This window comes from Bombina bombina, chromosome 3, assembly GCF_027579735.1.
Source record: "Bombina bombina isolate aBomBom1 chromosome 3, aBomBom1.pri, whole genome shotgun sequence".
Classification (NCBI taxonomy): Eukaryota; Metazoa; Chordata; class Amphibia; order Anura; family Bombinatoridae; genus Bombina; species Bombina bombina.
The window spans coordinates 1,091,735,938-1,091,759,980 of record NC_069501.1 but is presented as its reverse complement, the minus strand read 5'-3'; the positions used below and the strand labels follow the sequence as shown (position 1 = coordinate 1,091,759,980).

At 35.9% G+C, this 24,043-nt stretch overlaps 1 protein-coding gene across 1 annotated transcript in view; it reads right to left on the bottom strand.

Annotated features, from left to right (window-relative positions):
- STOML3 (stomatin like 3) overlaps positions 1-24,043 on the bottom strand; it is a 45,720-nt gene that overhangs the window by 16,149 nt on the left and 5,528 nt on the right. Inside the window, exons 3-6 of the mRNA XM_053708412.1 lie at positions 14,959-15,062; positions 14,810-14,882; positions 7,860-7,942; positions 4,967-5,170 (exon numbers count right to left, since the gene is read on the bottom strand). Of these exons, the coding sequence (XP_053564387.1) occupies positions 4,967-5,170; positions 7,860-7,942; positions 14,810-14,882; positions 14,959-15,062 (464 nt within the window). The remainder of the gene's footprint in view (positions 1-4,966; positions 5,171-7,859; positions 7,943-14,809; positions 14,883-14,958; positions 15,063-24,043) is intronic.

The following is a 24,043-nucleotide window of genomic DNA, read 5'->3' as shown; positions in this document are numbered from 1 at the left end:
CGGGCTTTTCCCACTCTTTATTTACTATGTCCGCCACCCGCTTGGGTATAGGAAAAGCGTCGGGGGGCACCGGAACCTCTAGGAACCTGTCCATCTTGCATAATTTCTCTGGAATGACCAAATTGTCACAATCATCCAGAGTAGATAACACCTCCTTAAGCAGTATGCGGAGATGTTCTAATTTAAATTTAAATGTCACAACATCAGGTTCAGCTTGATGAGAAATTTTTCCTGAATCTGAAATTTCTCCCTCAGACAAAACCTCCCTCATGGCCCCTTCAGATTGGTGTGAGGGCATGACAGAACAATTATCATCAGCGTCCTCTTGCTCTTCAGTGTTTAAAACAGAGCAATCGCGCTTTCTCTGATAAGTAGGCATTTTGGATAAAAGATTTGCTATGGAGTTATCCATTACAGCCGTTAATTGTTGCATGGTAATAAGTATTGGCGCACTAGATGTACTAGGGGCCTCCTGCATGGGCAAAACTGGTGTAGACACAGTAGGAGATGATGTAGTATCATGTTTACTCCCCTCATTTGAGGAATCATCTTGGGCAATATCATTATTTGTGGCAGTACTGTCCTTACTTTGTTTGGACGCTATGGCACAATTATCACATAAATTTAAATGGGGAGACACATTGGCTTTCATACATATAGAACATAGCTTATCTGAAGGTACAGACATGTTAAACAGGCTTAAACTTGTCAACAAAGCACAAAAAATGTTTTAAAATAAAACCGTTACTGTCACTTTAAATTTCAAACAGAAAACACTTTATTACTGAATATGTGAAAAAGTATGAAGGAATTGTTCAAAAATTACCAAAATTTCACCACAGTGTCTTAAAGCCTTAAAAGTATTGCACACCAAATTTCAGAGCTTTAACCCTTAAAATAACGGAACCGGAGCCGTTTTTCAATTTAACCCCTATACAGTCCCAGATATAGTCTTTGCTAAGACCCAACCAAGCCCTGAGGGGAATACGATACCAAATGACGCCTTCTAAAAGCTTTTTCAGAGATTCTTAGATCCTCACACATGCATCTGCATGCCCTGCTCTCAAAAAACAACTGCGCATTAATGGCGCGAAAATGAGGCTCAGTCTATGACTAGAAAGGCCCCCTGACTGAAAAAGGTGTCCAATACAGTGCCTGCCGTTTTATAAACGTTCCCCAAGATTGACAGGGACGGCGCTTGTATTAGAATGTCGTCCAAGTAAGGTACTACTGCAATGCCCCTTGGTCTTAGAACCGCTAGAAGGGACCCTAGCACCTTTGTGAAAATCCTTGGAGCAGTGGCTAATCCGAATGGAAGAGCCACAAACTGGTAATGTTTGTCCAGAAAAGCGAACCTTAGGAACTGATGATGTTCCTTGTGGATAGGGATATGTAGGTACGCATCCTTTAGATCCACGGTAGTCATAAATTGACTTTCCTGGATGGTGGGTAGAATCGTTCGAATGGTTTCCATTTTGAACGATGGTACCCTGAGAAATTTGTTTAGGATCTTCAAATCCAAAATTGGTCTGAACGTTCCCTCTTTTTTGGAACTACGAACAGATTGGAATAAAATCCCATTCCTTGTTCCTTTATTGGAACTGGGTGTATCACTCCCATCTTTAACAGGTCTTCTACACAATGTAAGAATGCCTGTCTCTTTATTTGGTTTGAGGATAAGTGAGACTTGTGGAACCTTCCCCTTGGGGGTAGTTCCTTGAATTCCAGGAGATAACCTTGAGAAACTATTTCTAGCGCCCAAGGATCCTGAACATCTCTTGCCCAAGCCTGAGCAAAGAGAGAAAGTCTGCCCCCCACCAGATCCGGTCCCGGATCGGGGGCTACTCCTTCATGCTGTTTTGTTAGCAGTGGCAGGCTTCTTGGCCTGCTTACCCTTGTTCCAGCCTTGCATTGGTTTCCAGGCTGGTTTGGGTTGTGAGGCATTACCCTCTTGCTTAGAGGATGCAGAATTAGAGGCTGGTCCATTTCTGCGAAAGGGACGAAAATTAGGTTTATTTTTAGCCTTAAAAGACCTATCCTGTGGAAGGGCGTGGCCCTTTCCCCCAGTGATGTCTGAAATAATCTCTTTCAAATCAGGTCCAAATAAAGTTTTACCTTTGAAAGGAATGTTAAGCAATTTTGTCTTGGATGACACATCCGCTGACCAAGACTTTAGCCAAAGCGCTCTGCGCGCCACGATAGCAAACCCTGAATTTTTCGCCGCTAATTTTGCTAATTGCAAAGCGGCATCTAAAATAAAAGAGTTAGCCAATTTAAGTGCGTGAACTCTGTCCATAACCTCCTCATATGGAGTTTCTCTACTGAGCGACTTTTCTAGTTCCTCGAACCAGAACCACGCTGCCGTAGTGACAGGAACAATGCATGAAATTGGTTGTAGAAGGTAACCTTGCTGTACAAAAATCTTTTTAAGCAAACCTTCCAATTTTTTATCCATAGGATCTTTGAAAGCACAACTATCTTCGATAGGAATAGTAGTGCGTTTGTTTAGAGTAGAAACTGCCCCCTCGACCTTGGGGACTGTCTGCCATAAGTCCTTTCTGGGGTCGACCATAGGAAATAATTTCTTAAATATAGGGGGAGGAACAAAAGGTATGCCGGGCTTTTCCCACTCTTTATTTACTATGTCCGCCACCCGCTTGGGTATAGGAAAAGCGTCGGGGGGCACCGGAACCTCTAGGAACCTGTCCATCTTGCATAATTTCTCTGGAATGACCAAATTGTCACAATCATCCAGAGTAGATAACACCTCCTTAAGCAGTACGCGGAGATGTTCTAATTTAAATTTAAATGTCACAACATCAGGTTCAGCTTGATGAGAAATTTTTCCTGAATCTGAAATTTCTCCCTCAGACAAAACCTCCCTCATGGCCCCTTCAGATTGGTGTGAGGGCATGACAGAACAATTATCATCAGCGTCCTCTTGCTCTTCAGTGTTTAAAACAGAGCAATCGCGCTTTCTCTGATAAGTAGGCATTTTGGATAAAAGATTTGCTATGGAGTTATCCATTACAGCCGTTAATTGTTGCATGGTAATAAGTATTGGCGCACTAGATGTACTAGGGGCCTCCTGCATGGGCAAAACTGGTGTAGACACAGTAGGAGATGATGTAGTATCATGTTTACTCCCCTCATTTGAGGAATCATCTTGGGCAATATCATTATTTGTGGCAGTACTGTCCTTACTTTGTTTGGACGCTATGGCACAATTATCACATAAATTTAAATGGGGAGACACATTGGCTTTCATACATATAGAACATAGCTTATCTGAAGGTACAGACATGTTAAACAGGCTTAAACTTGTCAACAAAGCACAAAAAACGTTTTAAAATAAAACCGTTACTGTCACTTTAAATTTCAAACAGAAAACACTTTATTACTGAATATGTGAAAAAGTATGAAGGAATTGTTCAAAAATTACCAAAATTTCACCACAGTGTCTTAAAGCCTTAAAAGTATTGCACACCCTTAAAATAACGGAACCGGAGCCGTTTTTCAATTTAACCCCTATACAGTCCCAGATATAGTCTTTGCTAAGACCCAACCAAGCCCTGAGGGGAATACGATACCAAATGACGCCTTCTAAAAGCTTTTTCAGAGATTCTTAGATCCTCACACATGCATCTGCATGCCCTGCTCTCAAAAAACAACTGCGCATTAATGGCGCGAAAATGAGGCTCAGTCTATGACTAGAAAGGCCCCCTGACTGAAAAAGGTGTCCAATACAGTGCCTGCCATTTTATAAACGTTCCCCAAGATTATAAATGCCAATTATTAGCCTAAATCTGAATAATATGCACAAATAAAGCAATCGATTTAGCCCATAAAAATGTCTACCAGTTTTTTAGCCCATAATAAGCCCTTTATTCTGTTTGTTTTTGACTAAGAAAATGGCTTACCGGTCCCCATGAGGGGAAATGACAGCCTTCCAGCATTACACAGTCTTGTTAGAAATATGGCTAGTCATACCTTAAGCAGAAAAGTCTGCTAACTGTTTCCCCCAACTGAAGTTACTTCATCTCAACAGTCCTATGTGGAAACAGCAACCGATTTTAGTTACTGTCTGCTAAAATCATCTTCCTCTTACAAACAGAAATCTTCATCCTTTTCTGTTTCAGAGTAAATAGTACATACCAGCACTATTTTAAAATAACAAACACTTGATAGAAGAATAAAAACTACATTTAAACACCAAAAAACTCTTAACCATCTCCGTGGAGATGTTGCCTGTGCAACGGCAAAGAGAATGACTGGGGTGGGCGGAGCCTAGGAGGGATCATGTGACCAGCTTTGCTGGGACTCTTTGCCATTTCCTGTTGGGGAAGAGAATATCCCACAAGTAAGGATGACGCCGTGGACCGGACACAACAATGTTGGAGAAACTTGCCTTTATAAAATTATTTAAGGAACCTCACTGTACTCACAAGACTTCTTGGATCATCTTGCCAGAGTGGAGAACTTACGATCATCATCATGGGGACCTTAGTCACTATGTTTCTAAATAATATAGCCTCAAATAAGAAATATAACATGGTTTTGAGTACAGAGCTATCTCAGATAGTAGGGAGGAACATCTTTTTTACAGTTGATTTGGAGTGTGAAGGTCTCAGGTGTAGTAATAATAGTGTAGTAGCTATTTATGGGGTAAAATGGTGGTGTTATGTTGAGCATTTGGTAGAGAAGGATTCAGATGCCTAATTGGTGTGCTGGTGATCAGATTTGGCTTGTTCATTCAAATCAAAATAGCTTACTACACCACAAATACATGAGTGATCAGCTAAAAAAGATGGATGAGAATGTAAGTCTATGTAACAATGCCCTTTTTGTAATTTTTTTGCAAACTATGTGGGGTAAACTTTACCATAACAAACATATTGTCTTTTAAATATTTTTCGGGACCTGATTAATGTCAACCCCATACAGATATCAATCACAGTACGAGTACCTGAATATTGTGAGCAATCTCTTCACGATTGGACAAAATACTGGAGAGAGTCTGTGTTCCCAGAATATTTCTCAGAGTAGTTTGAGATAATTGGTGAGTAGCTAGATGCACATTGCTGACATTGGCCACTGACTTGATCGCATTTTCAATCTTGTAATACACAACTCCATCAACATTTGTAGTCACTGAGTCTTTGGTAAGGATCTAAGAAATTAAGATAAGTTAGCAAGGTAGGAATTGCAATTACCAGGAAAACTAACATAGCAACACATAAAAAAGCAATATATAAGCACACAATGGAAACAGACTACAGTTATTGTGAATCTTTGCAGAGATTCACATTGGAACACATTTCATCAATGTTTTCTAACCCAGGTTTCCTGGAACCCTTGTATTTATGTTTTCATGATTATGGGTTACACAAAAGTAAATCCCAATGGTTTCTTATCTGTGGAGAGAGCATTGCATAGGGCAAGAAGGAATATGCTGTTGTTGTACACTCATGGAAACCATTTTAAATCAATTAAGGAGTAGGAAATTGGTTTTGGTCTCCTAAATAGAAATTATAGGATCTTGAAGCTCTGTCAATATTTTTAGTCAGTAGAGCAGTTTATTCGATGGTTTGATAAATATGACACTTAAAGGGACACTGAACCCTTATTTTTTCTATCGTGATTCAGATAGAGCATGCAATTTTAAGCAACTTTCTAATTTACTCCTCTTATCAAATTATTTTCATTCTCTTGGTATCTTTATTTGAAATGCAAGAATGTAAGTTTAGATGCTGGCCCATTTTTGGTGAACACACTGTGTTGTTCTTCCTGATTCGTGGGTAAATTCACCTACCAATAAACAAGTGCTTTCCATGGTTCTGAACCAAAAAAAATAGCTTAGATGCCTTCTTTTTCAAATAAAGAAAGCAAGAGAACGAAGAAAAATTGATAATAGGAGTAAATTAGAAAGTTGTTTAAAATTGCATGCTCTATCTGAATCACGAAAGAAAAAAATTGGGTTTAGTGTCCCTTTAATATGTTGATTTTTTCTTCAAAAAAGGTAACTTTTAATATAATCATTACCCTCAATGTGATACTTTTTTTTTCTAGTAGATGCCTTGCTTTTTATAAATTATATATTGGCCTTCACCTGATTGTTAATGCATAGATTAATTTCAGTGAATACATTTAAATCAATATTGAACAGAATGTGAATGCTTATTTTTTGCACAACTCATTTGCTATTTACACACAGACATAAAGATAAGGACCGGGTAGATATTTAGTTTACTATATAATGGTTCATGAGAAGGACTTTGACCTGAGACTCCAACTTTAAATGCCTGAAAGAATATATATGTCTCTTAGTAAACTCCTAATAACATTTAACATCACTAAATATAACCAATCAGATTGTCCTACATACTGTATATACCCAATAGAAACATTCTAATTGGAAGTAAGAACGAATCACATGTTCGTTTCACAATAGCTTTTTCCAGAGAGAATGATACACCTGAGTATAAGTACTTGGTTAATGGAAATTATGAAAGACAAAACCCTGTGTCATTTCCCCATATAATTTCTAAACACACTTTATATCTGTTGTAAAGGTATTGGCTAATTAGTTTGCTGATAGTTACTTGTGTGAAGAAAAGCAGTGTATGTATAACACAAACATAAATATAATTATTTTATTACTGTGCTGCAGAGTTTAATGCCAGACATTTTTTAAGTGCATTTATAATCCAGGTCTTACCTTGTTTTTGTGTTTTATAAAAACAACCTAATGTTAAGAGATGGCCCTGATCCTCATTGACCTCTTTGGAGTTTGTGATACAGTAGTGCACGTGATCATCAGGTACATTAGGGAAGTGACATATTTTGTGGTAGATAGGACCATGTTGTCAGCTTTTACAAAACAAAAGAAGCCGGCAACAAAGTGAAAGCATCATTGCTATCTCCTGTTTATCTGCTTGTTTAAATGCTCTCTTAAATCCAAACAACCTTTAAAAACATACATATATTGCTCTTATTTATTAACAACACGTCAAACTTCATAAGAGCATCACAAAATGAAAAAGAACATACAATAAACCCAAACAAGGAGGGATAAACACTAACATGCTCCAGTCAGTGGGAAGGATAAGTCCTACACCTAGACTAATGACCTGAAGTAAGAGGCACAAGCTTTCCTATCAGTTTTAGCAAAAACCATTCCATCCACTATCTCACCCTTTCTTCAGGTGAAAGTCTAGGAGTGATTAGTTACAATGTATCACTGATGCTGTATCTGTAAACTGAAACAACCACACAGTCAGAATAGTGTTATGATTGATACAGAGAAAATAAATCCTAGTAGACCTGTACAATCCAGAAAATGTTCTTTTTTTCTGTTGAATGTTCTTGCGTTAATGCCAGAATGATGTATGCATGTGCTTTATCCTTATAGACCACATCAAGCAAGCACATGGTTAGAATAATCACAAGAATAGGTACAACACTTGTTAAAACTACAATTGTACCACTTTATAACAACAATGTATGATGAACCTTTGACACTGCAGAAGTTATCTACAACAAAAGTTACTTTTCACACACTGGGGGGTAACCACAAAGTTTCTTTTAACCCCTCTCCACCAAATACATTTTTTATTTTTGTATTGTCCTAAGTAGAACACTTGGAAATGTTTATCTGTTGACAGCACTTGGTGCTTTAATATATAATGTCTGGACTGCTTAGCACCCCACAACACCCCACTAGAACCACTACTGCTACCCAGATTGCTAAACTGTTGTGAAAACATAGCATATTTTATAATTGTGTGATTGTGTACTATAAAATATTATTGCTTTAATATCAAGTGCATATTTGGTTACTTTAAAAAACAAAAACTTACCTCTTGTGGAGGAATTGCAAATGAAATAACTCTAAGATCCACCTTTACAAATGTATCTGTGCATGGTAAAATAAATATCAACCCTGTGTACACAGAGAGAAACGTTATTGTCCTGTGCATTGCTGACAGAAATAGCTACAAACGTAACAAGAAATAAGGTTTTCACAGGAAACATTTCTGACTATTAATTTTCTCCTATCATTGCTACAATATAACACAGCATAAAGCTATTTTAAGAAAGTAAGCATATACTTTAGAAGAAAATGTCAGCAGATACAATGGGCTATTTGCAGGCCCAGACGCACCTATTGGGCTAGATTACGAGTGAAGCATAAATTTGCACTCAGCTTTCTTTACCATTGTGCCACAGGTTGTGGCTGTATTACAGGTCACAAGTAAAAGTTTTGCAAGATCGCATTCTCACACAGAAGAAAAGCAAAGTTGCGAATGCAGGATCGTATTCCTCCATAGACCTTAAGGGAGCCTCGTTTTGAAAAAAAAAAAATTAACAGAACTCAAGCGCAGGATTTCAATGAGATATCTGTATGTATTTCTATATATTCATATGTATATCTATATTTATATGTGAATAAATATCTGTAAATGCACGTATAAATACATATATAAATCCATAAATACATATATAAATACATATATGCACATATGAATACATATATACACATATAAATACATATATGCACATATAAATACATCTATACACATATAAATAGATATATGCACATATAAATACATATATGCACATATAAATACATATATACACATATAAATACATATATCACATATAAATACATATATACATATATAAATACATATATATATATATATATATATATATATACACATAGAAATACATATATACACATATAAATACATATATGCACATATAAATACATATATACACATATATGTACATATATACACATATAAGTACATATATACACATATAAATAAATAAATATATGCACATATAAATACATATATACATATGTATAGAAATACATGCTTATATATTTATATACATACATATATTTATACATGTGTTCCTATGGATCACTATGTAGAAGCACTTTGGCCCGTTTTTTTTTTTTTTTTTTTTTTTTTTTTTCTAACACCTGATATCTCATATCTTTGAGCCCTTATAACTTTTATATGCATAGTGTTATTCTGAGTGTATCTCTACTTTTAGTTGAAATAGTTTTTTATTGTCATACACATAGAAATTACAAGCCACAGTATCTCTTCTTGCGTATCATATCTCCCCCCTTGACCTCTAATAAAGATCAAAAGTCCAGCATTCATTATGCTAATGTGGAGATATTATTTAAAAGTCCATTGATTCGACAAAACCATCAAACAAAAGTTCTTCAGTCCAGACTGTAAAGCCTGCAATGTCACTTGTCAATACAATACAACCGGAGTTTGGAGATTAGGACAAAGGGAACAGCAGAAAAAAAAGACATACAAGATCATTTCCCCCCTTTCTCCCCTCCCCACGCCCGATTTCTATTTTGTGTATATTTTATTCCCTTCCCTCTAACACCCCTTCAACAAACAATAACTTTACCTCAAAACTTCATCCACTTTGCCTGCCACGTCACTCCTCCTGCGTCGAATCCGGGAGAGGGAACCCCCCCAGTGTTTGGCACAAACCAAATCTCTAAATTAATGGACTACATATGTCATCTTGTGAACCTCCTCCCCTACCCACTCTTCCTATTATTAGGTTGGTCTTCTCTCCTTTCCTAAGTTGTTAGTGGCCAGCCAAAATCCAGTAGTTCCATCTCTACTTTTAAAGGGACAGTCTAGTCAAATTTAAACTTTTATTATTCAGATAGGACTTGTAATTTTAATCAACTTTCCAATTTACTTTTATCATCAAATTTGCTTTTTTTCTCTTGGTATTCTTAGTTGAAACGAAACTTAGGTAGACTCATATGCTAATTTCTAAGCCCTTGAAGGCTGCCCCTAATCACATGCTCTTTAAATCCTTTTCAACACAAAGAGACTGAAAGTATTCGTGGGCCATATAGATAACACTGTGTTCAGGCACAGGGAGTTATTTAATATTTAGCACATTACAATGCTAGCTGCAAGATAATAGATAAAAACAGTCACAGTCATGTGATCAGGGGGCTGGAAGAAGGTTCTTAGATACAAGGTAATCACAGAGGTAAAAAGTGTATTAATATAACTGTGTTGGCTGTGCAAAACTGGGGAATGGGTAATAAAGGGATTATCTATATTTTAAAACAATAACAATTCTATTGTAGACTGTCCCTTTAAATCTATTTTTTATTTGTTTTGTGACACAATTTCAACTCGCGTAACAGTTAACCAGAGAGCTCTTAAGTCTCGGTAATCATCCTATTGTAAATCGAGATTGCACTCATGCGTTCGCATTTACTTTCAACTTGTTATATGGGCAAAATTCAACTCGCATGCAAACGGCCACAAAAACCCAATATCGCTCACACGCCAACAATAGCGCACCACTCGTAATCTAGCCCTAGGACATTTAAGGAAAAAAAAGTAAAAATTAAACTTTTATGATTCAGCTAGAGCACAGAACTTTCAAACAAAGCACAAAAGGCACGTGTCTCGCAATATTTTCAAACCTTGCAAACACTAATTACATATAGTGCTCAAGCATATCTAAATATGTTCTTAAAATAAAAATATAGTGAAAATAAAAGTAAATTAGATAACAGAAGTAATCTGGAAAGCTTTTTTTTTTAATTGTCTGCTCTCTACTAACAATGAACATCTTGGCCTCCATTACAAATAGAGCGTCGCCCGCAAAAGCCGGCGACGCCAGATTTTGCGCGATTTTGGTATTACATATACGGTGTAGCATACAAGTTATGACCGTATATTTCACCCGTCGCTCGCAATTTTTACTACCATAGGCTAACATGGGACCGCGTCGTAAATCGGTATCCTAATATCCAGCGTAAGGCCTTACGTGGCGAAAATGGAGAAATCTTACTCCATCTTCACCTCGCCGAAAAAGGCAGCCGTAGCAGGCCTTGCGCTGAGTATGGGAGCACCGTAACTCCCGAAAATGCCTGCAAAAATAAACTAACACCTAATGCATGCGCAATGTCTATCTACCTGTCAACCGCAATCCCCCACCGCAATAACTAATAAACTCTATTAACCCCTAAATCGCCATAGCCCACACCGCAAGTAATAACTAAATTATTAACCCCTAAACCGCCATAGCCCACATAGGCTATTAAATGTATTAACCCCAAATCTGCCGCCGCCAACGTCGCCGCCACTATAATAAAATTATTAACCCTTAAACCTAAGTCTAAACCCAACCCTAACACCCCCCTAACTTAAATATTATTTAAATAAATCTAAATAATATTACTATTATTAACTAAATTATTCCTATTTAAAACTAAATACTTACCTATAAAATAAACCCTAAGATAGCTACAATATAATTAATAATTACATTGTAGCTATTTTAGGATTTATTTTTATTTTACAGGCAACTTTGTATTTATTTTAACTAGGTACAATAGCTATTAAATAGTTAATACCTATTTAATAGCTACCTAGTTAAAATAATTACAAATTTACCTGTAAAATAAAACCTAACCTAAGTTACAATTACACCTAACACTACACTATCATTAAATTAATTAAATTAATTAACTACAATTAGCTAAAATTAAATACAATTAAATAAAATAATCTATAGTACAAAAAAAACAAACACTAAATTACAGAAAATAAAAAAATTACAAGAAGTTTAAACTAATTGCACCTAATCTAAGCCCCCTAATAAAATAGAAAAGCCCCCAAAAATAATAAAATTCCCTACCCTATACTAAATTACAAATAGCCCTTAAAAGGGCTTTTTGCGGGGCATTGCCCCAAAGTAATCAGCTCTTTTACCTGTAAAAAAAGAAATACAACCCCCCAACATTAAAACCCACCACCCACACCCAACCTTACTCTAAAACCCACCCAATCCCCCCTTAAAAAAACCAAACACTACCCCATTGAAGATCACCCTACCTTGAGCCGTCTTCACCCAGCCGGGCAGAAGTCGTCATCTGATCCGGGCAGAAGAGGTCCTCCATCCGGGCAGAAGTCTTCATCCAAGCAGCATTTTCTATCTTCTTCCATCCGGAGCGGAGAGGGTCCATTTTGAAGACATCCGATGCGGAGGATCCTTCCTGGCCGACGGACTAACAACGAATGAAGGTTCCTTTAAATGACGTAATCCGAGATGGCGTCCCTTGAATTCCGATTGGCTTATAGGATTCTATCAGCCAATCAGAATTAAGGTAGGAAAAATCCTATTGGCTGATGCAATCAGCCAATCGGATTGAAGTTCAATCCGATTGGCTGATCCAATCAGCCATTAGGATTGAGCTCACATTCTATTGGCTGATTGGAACAGCCAATAGAATGCAAGGCCAATCCGATTGGCTGATTGCATCAGCCAATAGGATTTTTCCTACCTTAATTCCGATTGGCTGATAGAATCCTATCAGCCAATCGGAATTCAAGGGACGCCATCTTGGATGACGTCATTTAAAGGAACCTTCATTCGTCGTTAGTCTGTTGGCCAGGAAGGATGCTCCGCGTCGGATGTCTTCAAGTTGGACCCGCTCCGGATGGAAGAAGATAGAAGATGCTGCTTGGATGAAGACTTCTGCCCGGATGGAGGACCTCTTCTGCTTGGATCGGATGAAGACTTCTGCCCGGCTGGAGGACCATTTGTGCCCGGATCGGATGAAGACTTCTGCCCGGCTGGGTGAAGACGGCTCAAGGTAGGGTGATCTTCAATGGGGTAGTGTTAGTTTTGTTTAAGGGGGGATTGGGTGGGTTTTAGAGTAAGGTTGGGTGTGGGTGGTGGGTTTTAATGTTGGGGGGTTGTATTTCTTTTTTTACAGGTAAAAGAGCTGATTAGTTTGGGGCAATGCCCCGCAAAAAAGCCCTTTTAAGGGCTATTTGTAATTTAGTATAGGGTAGGGAATTTTATTATTTTGGAGGGCTTTTTATTTTATTAGGGGTCTTAGATTAGGTTTAATTAGTTTAAACTTCTTGTAATTTTTTTTTATTTTCTGTAATTTAGTGTTTATTTGTTTTTGTACTATAGTTTATTTTTTTTTAATTGTATTTAATTTTAGCTAATTGTAGTTAATTTAATTAATTTAATGATAGTGTACTGTTAGGTGTAATTGTAACTTAGGTTAGGTTTTATTTTACAAGTAAATTTGTAATTATTTTAACTAGGTAACAATTAAATAGTTATTAACTATTTAATAGCTATTGTACCTAGTTAAAATAAATACAAAGTTGCCTGTAAAATAAAAATAAATCCTAAAATAGCTACAATGTAATTATTAATTATATTGTAGCTATCAAAGGGTTTATTTTACAGGTAAGTATTTAGTTTTAAATAGGAATAATTTAGTTAATAATTGTAATATTATTTAGATGTATTTAAATAATATTTAAGTTAGGGGGGTGTTAGGGTTAGGGTTAGACTTTAGGTTTAGGGGTTAATAACTTTATTATATTGGCGGCGACGTTGGCGGTGGCAGATTTGGGGTTAATACATTTAATAGCCTATGTGGGCTATGGCGGTTTAGGGGTTAATAATTAGGCTTATTGTGTTGTGGGGGGTTGTTGGTCTAGGGGTTAATACATTTATTATTAGTAGTGAGAAGGGGGATTGCGGATATAGGGGTTTTACGTGTCGGGCTATTTTTGGGAGGCAGGTTAGACTGTTACGGGAGATTTAAAATTATCTTTTTTCTTAGGCGCCGGCAGTTTCTAAAGTGCCGTAACTCACTAGCGACTCCAGAAATTTGTAGTTACGCTAATTTCTGGACATCGCTAGTTTATCAGATTTACGGCACTTTAGGAACTGCCGATGGGGTATATGTAATACCCCAATGTGCGAGGTGAAATTACGGGTGGCGCAGGTTCCCACGCCGTAAATGGGATTGCGCCCCTTATTCTGACTTTCATGTCTCGTTAAGTTAAGGGCCTGCAAGGACTAGGGTGTGACCTTATGTGACATGACACAGGTATTGCAAAGCCAGGGGAAGTAAATAAAAACAGCATTTGAGTAAAGAAAAATAATAAAAGTAATAATATTTTTAAAAGTCTTCTTTAAAGGGACAGTCTACACTAGAATTTTTATTGTTTAAAAAGATAGATCATTAGTTTATTACCTATTCCCCAGTTTTGTATAGCCAACACAGTTATATTAATACACTTTTTACCTCTGTGATTACCTTGTATCTAAGCTTCTGCAGACTGCCCCCTTATTTCAGTTCTTTTGACAGATTAGCATTTTAGCCAATCAGTGCTGGCTCCTAGGTAACTCCATGCACGTGAGCACAATGTTATCTATATGACACACAGGAACTAATGCACTCTAGTGGTGAAAAACTGTCAAAATGCATTCAGATGATAGGCGGCCTTCAAAGTCTAAGAAATTAGCTTTGAGCTTTCAACTAAGAATACCAAGAGAACAAAGCAAAATTGGTGATAAAAGTAAATTGGAAAGTTGTTTAAAATGGCATGCCCTATCTGAATCATGAAAGTTTATTTTGGACTAGACTGTCCCTTTAAAGTGAATTAAAATGACTTTTATAGTCCTTTTATTATAAAATGCTCTAAATTATTTTGGGGGACTAATCTGCACAATTTTTCTTTGTGCTTACAAATAAGAAGCCATTTTAATCAATCATAAAACTCTAGTATGATTCATAAAAAAAGCTGGCAATTTTGTAATATGTATAATGAAACATTTTATGAAGAATTTTAAGTTTGATGTCACATATTAATTTAACATGTAACATACAGTTAGAAAATGCATGACATCATTGTGGTCATGGAACTCACATCTCCAGTATATCAGGATGTCAACTATTTTCAAGGTCAATATTTACCCGGCCCTTTTGCTCTTCCGCTCAAGATTCGGCCTAGTCGGAATACCACAGCACGCTCATATTCTTTAACAACCTAGGAAACAGGAAAATCTTAAAATCATCAGTGTCTGTGTCAGAAGACTTCATCACACTAATTAAGCTTTTATTACCTTAAAGCAGAACCATATAGATAAGGGAAAGGTAACTGCTGCAAATATTGCGGACAAGATTAGTAGGATCCAACCACAGGCACCAATTCCTTCTTTAACAGCATCTAAAAATAACAGAAGGAAGAAAAATAATACAGATTTTACATTTTATAGACCTTTTTGAGTCTGTGATATAAATAGGTTCTTCATATTATATTCATCTTCATATTAGCAATTTCCCCTAACATGTTTACATCAAGTGTTACATACATCATATGTAACACACATTTTCTCAATGAATCAGTGGCAAAGGAACAAACAATGTCCAGCTCTGTTTTGGTGATACATAAATGTCATTATGGACATCTTGAGTTCACAGGCTTGTGAATTCTATAAATGACTCTTCAAAGCAACTGAGCAGACATATCCAAAATTGATTACAGGGCTATAGAATGGACTTTAGCAGTGATAGTTCAACAGATCATGAGAGTCAACCGTAGAAATGTAATCGAGCTTGGACCTCAGGAAATTTGCTTGCACAAGCAATGAATCAGCAGTACTTTTAGAAACATGTAACACAAATTTGTTCTTTCATGATTTGGAGTATGATAGAGTGTGCTAATTTAAACAACTTTCTTCTAACTACCTTTGTTGAAAAGCATTTGCACTACTCAAAGCACATATATGCCTCTTGTTATTGGCTCACCTGATGTGTTCCGCTAGAATTAAACAAATTTAATAATATGAGGCCCATTTATCAAGCTCGTTATGGAGCTTCTGGGCCCGTGTTTCTGGCGAGCCTGAAGCTGCCATTCAGCCTGATCAAGTACGATCAGGTTGATTGACACCCCCTGCTGGTGGCCGCGAATCTGCAGGGGCGGCGTTGCACCAGCGGCTCACAAGAGCTGCTGGTGCAATGCTGAATACGGAGAGCGTATTGCTCTCTGCATTCAGCAATGTCTGTCGGACCTGATCCGCACTGTCGGATCAGGTCCAACAGACATTTGATAAATAGGTCTCAATATGTAAAATGGAAATTTGTTTAAAATGATATGCTCTATCTGAATCATAAAAGAAACATTTTGGGTTTTGTGTCCCTTTCCTATAGATATAAACTGCTTTTAAAACACTAATTCAAGCCACAAACTGAAAGACTTGTTTTACAAAAGCAATCTGGTTATTTGAAATTCACCAGTCCTGATATGTGGCAGCCACCATCTTTGAATAGCAACATACAACATATTTCTATGGGCTTTGGCTTTATGACATTCTCAGCTAGGAGCACTGAGGACAAAAATCCCAGAATGCTCACTGTTCCCAACCCTATTTATACAATTGTGTGTTTTGAATTTGATCTTATCTACTTGTGCTGTAGAGACATTGAAACATAAACTTTTAACTATTTTGTAAGGTTAGAGGTGGCTTTGACAGCATAACTGTTATCCTATTATAAGAGATTGCTATATCTAAATATCTGAATAACAGCAACCTTGTCAACTTTTATCCAATATTAGGTCACAATTGGTGTATTTGAATAAACTGAGGTGCATTTTGTCTTTTGACAAAGGGGTATTTATATAGTAGTGTCAGCTAATGCATTTAAAATAAAAACTGTATTAATAATGTTAGTTACTGACTGTAATATAACACCATCACTTTATCTTGTTTTAACATATATGTGATTTTTAATTCTACAATTAAAGTAACATTATAGTAAGTGGTGGTTTTATGGGGGGAGCTGGCGGGTGCTATGGACATCCAAAAGCAAGTGGCAGTGTAGCACCCTCGTTGAGCTGCAAAGGGCTCCATATATTATCTGTGCTGTGTCTTTAAACCTTTTCACCACCTTTGTTATCCTCCAATTAACCCCCTATAACCACCACTGGATTATAGTATACAAATAAAATGCTCTATTTCATTACAACATTTTAAATAAGTTCCATTTTTTACTATGTGAGTAACTCCTGCAAGTTAAAGGTGTTCTCCTGTGTCAGATGTGGATACTCTTGGTGAGCAAATGAGCAGCGTACGCTCCAGTCACTGACAAGTTTGAATAGTAAAAAGAAGGAAATTACGCAAAAACCAATAGCTCTAATAAAATTGAAACATTAGAAGGTGCCTTTAAGATGTGTAGTGTCTTTGTTTTAGATTTCTTACCCCTGTTATCTCTAGCAAATAACTTGTATTTAAACTTCTATTGCATGAGTCACTGGTTATGCAAGGCAAAGGCACTTTGCAAAATTCATAAAGGTTAAAATCCTGTTTGTTAAGGTTGCTTAGGACCATGCTCTATATTTCTGAAATACAAGACAAACATGAAATGTATTTATTTTTGTATTCATTTATTGTGTGTTTGTTTTTTTACTTTGAAATCTTTATTTTGCACCTAAATTAGCAAACAATTTAAATTTGTTTTTCCTTATGCGACATGCAGTGAACACATCTCTCATTACAGTGACTTCATAAAATATGAGAGGTTTACTGTAAGTCAGTTCCTGTTCTTTCCTAAGTTAAGTAAACCTGAAAATCATTCAAGTCATATTATTAAAGTTTAAAGTGAGTTCACATTTTTAAAGCTAATCTTACTGTGCACATTTTTTTTAGGGGAATATTTTGGGGTAGATTACAAGTGGAGTGCTATTTTAAAGTGAGCAAATTTGCCCCTTTACGGTAAGGTGACCAGATTTTTAAAATGAAATCCGGGGACATTTTTTTATTTTTATTGGCAAATGGTAAAAATCCATTTTATTAGCATATTTTCTGCAAATTATATATGCAGTGTATGTGGTATGTGTTTATGGAGTTATTGTATGATATACAGTATATATATATATATATATATATATATATATATATATATATATATATATACACATATACACACATTATTTCTCTTAGTATCTTTATTTGAAAAAAAGGTTTGCAAGAATGCCTTTAAAGGGATAGTCTAGTCAAAATTAAACTTTCGTGATTCAGATAGAGCATGCAATGTTAAGCAACTTTCTAATTTAGTCCTATAATATAGTTTTATTCATTCTCTTGGTATCTTTATTTGAAAAAGCAAGAATGTAAGCTTTGGAGCCGGCACCATTTTTGGTTCAGCACGTGGTTAGCGCTTGCTGATTGTTAGCTACATTTAGACAACAATCAGCAAGTGCTACCCAGGGGCTTAACCAAAAACGGTGCTGGCTCCAAAGCTTACATTCTTGCTTTTTTAAATAAAGATACCACGAGAACGAAGAAAAAATTATACTAGGACTAAACTAGAAAGTTACATGCTCTATCTGAATCATGAAAGTTTAATTTTGACTAGACTATCCCTTTAAAGGCATTCTTGCAAACCTGCTGCCATATAGTAATCCAGACACATGCACGCTCCTGAGCCTACCCTACCAAGATAATTAACTAAATTTGATAATAGAAATAAACTGGAATTTGTTTTTTAAATTTCCAGTCCCTTTAAGCTTTTGAAGAAATGCAATTGGCTTCTTGACAGTGCCTTCCTTACCAGTGTAATACATCTTTGAAAAACCTGAAGCTCTACACAAGTGACAAGTTACTGCCGTCACAAACAGATAGGCTAATTCTACGCTGCACAGCTAATATTGTCTTGGCTGTGGGACAAAAAAACATTGCGCTATAAAAATGCAGCGTTACCTGTCAGCGCAGCTGTAGATAATAGTGTGTCTATGGTTAGTGCCCCAGCACTTGGCTGCAGTGCAACAGGAGCTGGGGACATTTCCGGGGACATAATTTTTCCGGGGACAGTCTTCTCAATCCAGGGACTGTCCCCGGAAATCGGGGATGTCTGGTCACCCTACTTTACGGGTGCAAGTTAAATAACCAGCCATTACAAGTGGCTGGTTAATGATCCTGCAACCTCTGGTTATTTAAAAAAATGTGCCCCAATTGCCCCCCAAATAAAGTGGACATTCCTTTCAATAAAAAAATAATATATAAGCATCTTTATTGTTTTTTTTAAAAAATGCACAAAGCAGTTATAAGGGGTTAAAGTGAAGGAATGTGGGGTGTTTAAAAATATACAGCACTGAAATTCCCTTTGCATTGCTGTCTATGGGTGACTGTACTTTTACTTTAAATATATATATATACATACATATATTAGTATTTTGCTGCCAAACGCTGCGTGATTTGCCCCCTGTGCTGCACTAGGTGGTTCGCCATGTTTGACAGCATGAAAACGAGGCTCCCATTCTCCCATAATGGCCGAAATTATGATTAAAGGGGGGGGGGGTGCATGAAATGTTTTTAGGTTCCCTTTAACTACTCTTCCACAAACAATAAAATAATGCTCTAAATTCAGTAAATCCCCTTTGTGAAACTAATATCTTGATAAAAAAAAACTTTGCGCAACTTTGATGCTCAAAAATTGCATAATTTATCAAGACAGCAGTTATGAGGCAGCGGTTTTAAGACCGCTGCTCCATAACTGGTCTGCCTGCTCTGAGGCTGATCCTATACGAACGGGCTGATTGACACCCCCTGATAGCGGCTGATTGGCCGCAAATCTGCAGGGGGCGGCATTGCACAACCAGTTCACAAAATGTTTCTGCTAAAAAAAAATTATGGAAATATTAAAATTCATATTATAATTACACTGGAAAAAAAATTATTTACAGCACACAATAGATATACTAATAAAACTACACTGCAGAATGCAAAAAAAAACACTGTGAAAATCGTACTTATAATTATGAAATTAAAAGCATTTTTTTCCTTATGGTAAAATAAGTTTCCCCTTCTCTGCTAGTAGGCTGCAAGGGGCATTTAATGGGCGTGGCTGAAATTAACTGGGAATTTCAATAATTCTAATGGTATAGATACTATTAAATATGAAGAGGAAGATATAGGTAATCTTTATATAGAATATTATCAGAAATTATATGAGTTTAGGGAACTAGATCAAGACAGGAAAAAAAGATTTGTGATCAAATGGGTGACTGTGTTTTGGAAAAAGTTAATGAACCTGTCTCAGAAGAGGAAATTGCCCAAGCAATCAAAGAGTCAGCAAGGAATAAAGTTCTGGGTTCAGACCTTTTGCCCAATGAGTATTAGAAAATATAATAACCTTACTTGAAGAACCGGTCTAATTGTTACTATATTAAAAAATGTCTGCAAATTTATCCACCTCTTGGAATACTTTGATCATAAAACAAAATAAAAATCCAGAAAAATTGGAATCATATAGACCAATTTCCCTTTTAAACTCTGATTATAAGTTTTTAGCAATTATACTCTCCATTTACAATTACCATTGAGCTTGATAATACACAGGGACCAGACAGGATTTATGAAGGGCAGAAACTCTTCTTTTAATATCAGAAAAGTATTTTTAGTTTTAGATCACGTTAGTAAGTTACAAAAAGCACAGAATCACAGTATTAAAGACATGGTTATAATATCAATAGATGCCGAAAAGGCTTTTGATTTGGTTATATGGGATCACTTATTTACTTCATTATATAAGATATTAGAATTTATAAAAGAAAACATATCTAATAAACCTATCACCTTTCTTACAATTAACAGTCAGCTATCAAAGAATAAATAATTAGGTAGGGTCACTCATTAGGGGTGCCCAATATCCCCATTGTTATTTAATATAATTATTGAGTCCTTAGCTATTCTATTTAGAGAGAAGATTGATGGGATTCTTATGGTAAACATAAGAATATATTATATTCTATATTATATTATAACTAAGTTCTGTTCTTTTTTTGGGTATAAGGTGAATATTTCAAAATCCAAAATATTGTGGGTATATAAGAATTCAGTTTTGATTAAAGAAGTTCTATGTAAAGAAGTCATAAACTCACTCAAGTACCTTAGAATAAATTACTCAAGTGACTCAGAAAAGTGGTACAATTTAAATATTAAACCTATTTTAGCAAAAGCAAAACAAGATTTTCTAAATTGGCTAAAATTTGTAGTTTTATTATCTGGTAGAATTGGTCTGGTCAAAATAATAGTTCTTCCAAGAACCTTTTATATCATACAAAATATTTAACTTTTGCTGAAAAGATAGGACATAGAAAGTTTTCACTCTGCAATAATAATTTAATTTCTGTGGTCTAAGAAAAATCCCAAGATTGACTCTGTAGTATTAAAAAAGTGGCAGGATATGGGTTTAAATAAGGTTAGTCAAGTTCTGAATTTGGGGGATAAAACGATTAAATCTTCAGATGTGGTTAGATAGAACAACTGTATTACTATCCCTAGAGGAATACAGTTATATGAAATGCAAGAAACATTCCTATTTCCTTGACTTTACATTTATATGGTAGCAGTATTTGGCTACAATAACATAATATAACCTATAGATATCTACCTGTCACTCCCGACAACTTACCGCACATGGCCAATATAGACCCCTTTACTGAAAAAACCTTAATGGATGAGTTAATCCCCTCCCCTCCTTTTCTCCCTCATATTCTTCCTTTCTTTTGTGATATCTTTTCTTATTTATTTTCTTCTATGTTACAAAATTACCACCTTCAACATTATTAACCCCCTCCATGGGATAACATCTAAAACCTCAAGGAGCTTACTGTATTTGAGGAAGAACCACCCATTTAAAAGCATGAAGAACAGACTTTTTAATACCCAAAATTCACACTACATACATCTATATATAAACATGGACATTATAAAAGAACTCAAGCATTTTTTTTTACCTTCCTGCTTCTTTACATAACACATAACAACTAAGCTTAACTTGTGGGTATAGCTTTATTTTGTATACTCTTTTTAAATGTTCAACATTGTAAGATCTTACGTTTAATAAAGTTTAGAAAATTAAAAAAACAAAAAATTATTAATTTTTTTCAGATCTAAAACAAGAATTTGGTTTAAGTAATACGGATTTTTTGGGTGCCTCCAATTAAGACACAATGGGCTAGATTTCAAGTGGAGCGCTAATTTATCGCACGCCCGTAAATGGGAAAATTTGCCCATTTACGGGCGTGCTATTAATAACCAGATGTCAGATCTCTTGTTCATTTTCAAAATATCCCCCAATTGCTCCCAAAATAAAGTATATCGTAGTTTTTTATAATAATACAAAAAAAAACTGCACAAAGCAGTATTTAGGGGTTAAAGTTGGCAGGTGTGGGGTGTTGAAAAAAATTAGCACTGAAAAGTGCCTTTACATTGCAGTCTATGGGGAACTCACTGTAAATATATATGTAAATTCTTATATACATATATATTTAACATTTGCTGCCCATCACTGTGTGACCTACCCCCTTTGCTGCGCTAGGATCCCAGCCATGTCTCACGGCATGAGATAACGAGGCTCCAATTGGAGCCTATGGAATCACGCTCTTGTGAGTGCAACGCTTCCCTGCAATGCAAACGCAACCATCTGTGTGTGCTGGTATTACTAAGTGGAGCGCAAATATCGCGCTCACGAAAATGATATTTTGTGCTCCACTCCTAATCTGGCCCTATATATTTGAGCTTAAACAACAAACAGGTCATGACTGTATATGCAATTTCTCCTTCGTATAAAATGTTAACGTCTTTGGAAGGGCCAACCAATATGGAAGATATAGTGGGTAAATGGAGGATATTACCAGAGGATGATAACCTAACCATAGAATAGATAAACAAATCCATTGAAAGAGTAGGTAAGGTAACCCTACTTGCCTCTTAGAGAGCGTCTCAAGTTAAAATACTATATAGGACTTACTATACTCCCAAGCAAGGAGCCATATGGGGTAATCAACTGTTTACTGTTGTCAGAAATGTAATCCATATGCTGCAGACTTTTTACACCTCAAGTGGTCCTGTTCAATAATTCTTAAGAATATAATTTATCTTAAACTGAGACAGATATTTTTTTTTATTTAGTAAAAGGGAATCTAAAGATCATTTTAAAATTCCAAATATATACATTTTAGCAGGCAGATATATCATGTTTAAGAACTGGAAAAATAGACAGAGACCAACATTTGGTGAATGGTTAAACTTTCTCAAGAACCAATAATAGCATATTATGATACCCCATTTAATAATGATTTGGTATCTCAGAAATTCTTTTAGAAGTGGTCATCTTTTCTGATTATCTTCTTTTAGAAGTGGTCATTTTCTCCATTCCTATTCAAAACAAGCTAATCTATTCAGGTGGAATTATGGGAGTTATTTAACCTGGAATGTTTCAGTAGGTGGAGAGGATGAGGTAATGGTTGGGGGGGGGGTGTAGCGAGTGAGGAGGGGGAGGATTTTTTCCTCCTTTTTTCCTGTATATATATATATATATATATATATATATATATATATATATACTGTGTATATATATATATATATAAATATATATATGTGTTTATATATATATATATTATAGATAGATATATACTGTATATATATATAATGTATTATTTACTCATATGTTCTGATTAAGCTTTTGAGATATCAGATATAGAATGGAAAAGGTATTTTTCTTTTTTTGATTTGTTGAATATGAATGATTATGATGGATGTAATAATCGTATAGTACTATTGTCAATGGTGTATAATTGTGAAAAATTAAGAAAAAAGATTAAGAACCCCCCCCCACACACATAGGGCTGCAGTCGGGAAGCAGACATACCTCCCTATCTGTGACAATCCTGCAGGATGCAGGGCGGTAGGGAAGTGCAGATGTTAAATTTGTTTTAAGGAACATAAGACGTGGAAGCTTGCAAGCTGAGAGTCAGACATTAAACAAAACAATATTAATATACTTTTCTTACTATTGACAGTAGTACATAATGAATCATTAGCTTTAAACTGCCAGCCAATGGAGTACATGAAACATGTAGATTTTTGATTATATCATGACTTTAAATCTATACATTGTAAATATTACTAATTTGTTCTTAGACAAATTTATCTTACAAAACATTTACACATCAATATATTTCCATATGTATTCATAGCAGTCCACATAAACTAATTGACATTAATAGACTACTAGGCCCCTGGGAAACATGTCAGTCAAGACCTCCCCGCACATCCAAATGTTTACATTTTATGGGGCAGATTTATTAAGGGCCGAATGGCCTTGAATGCGCTGTTTCCTCGCGAGCCTTCAGGCTCGCCGGAA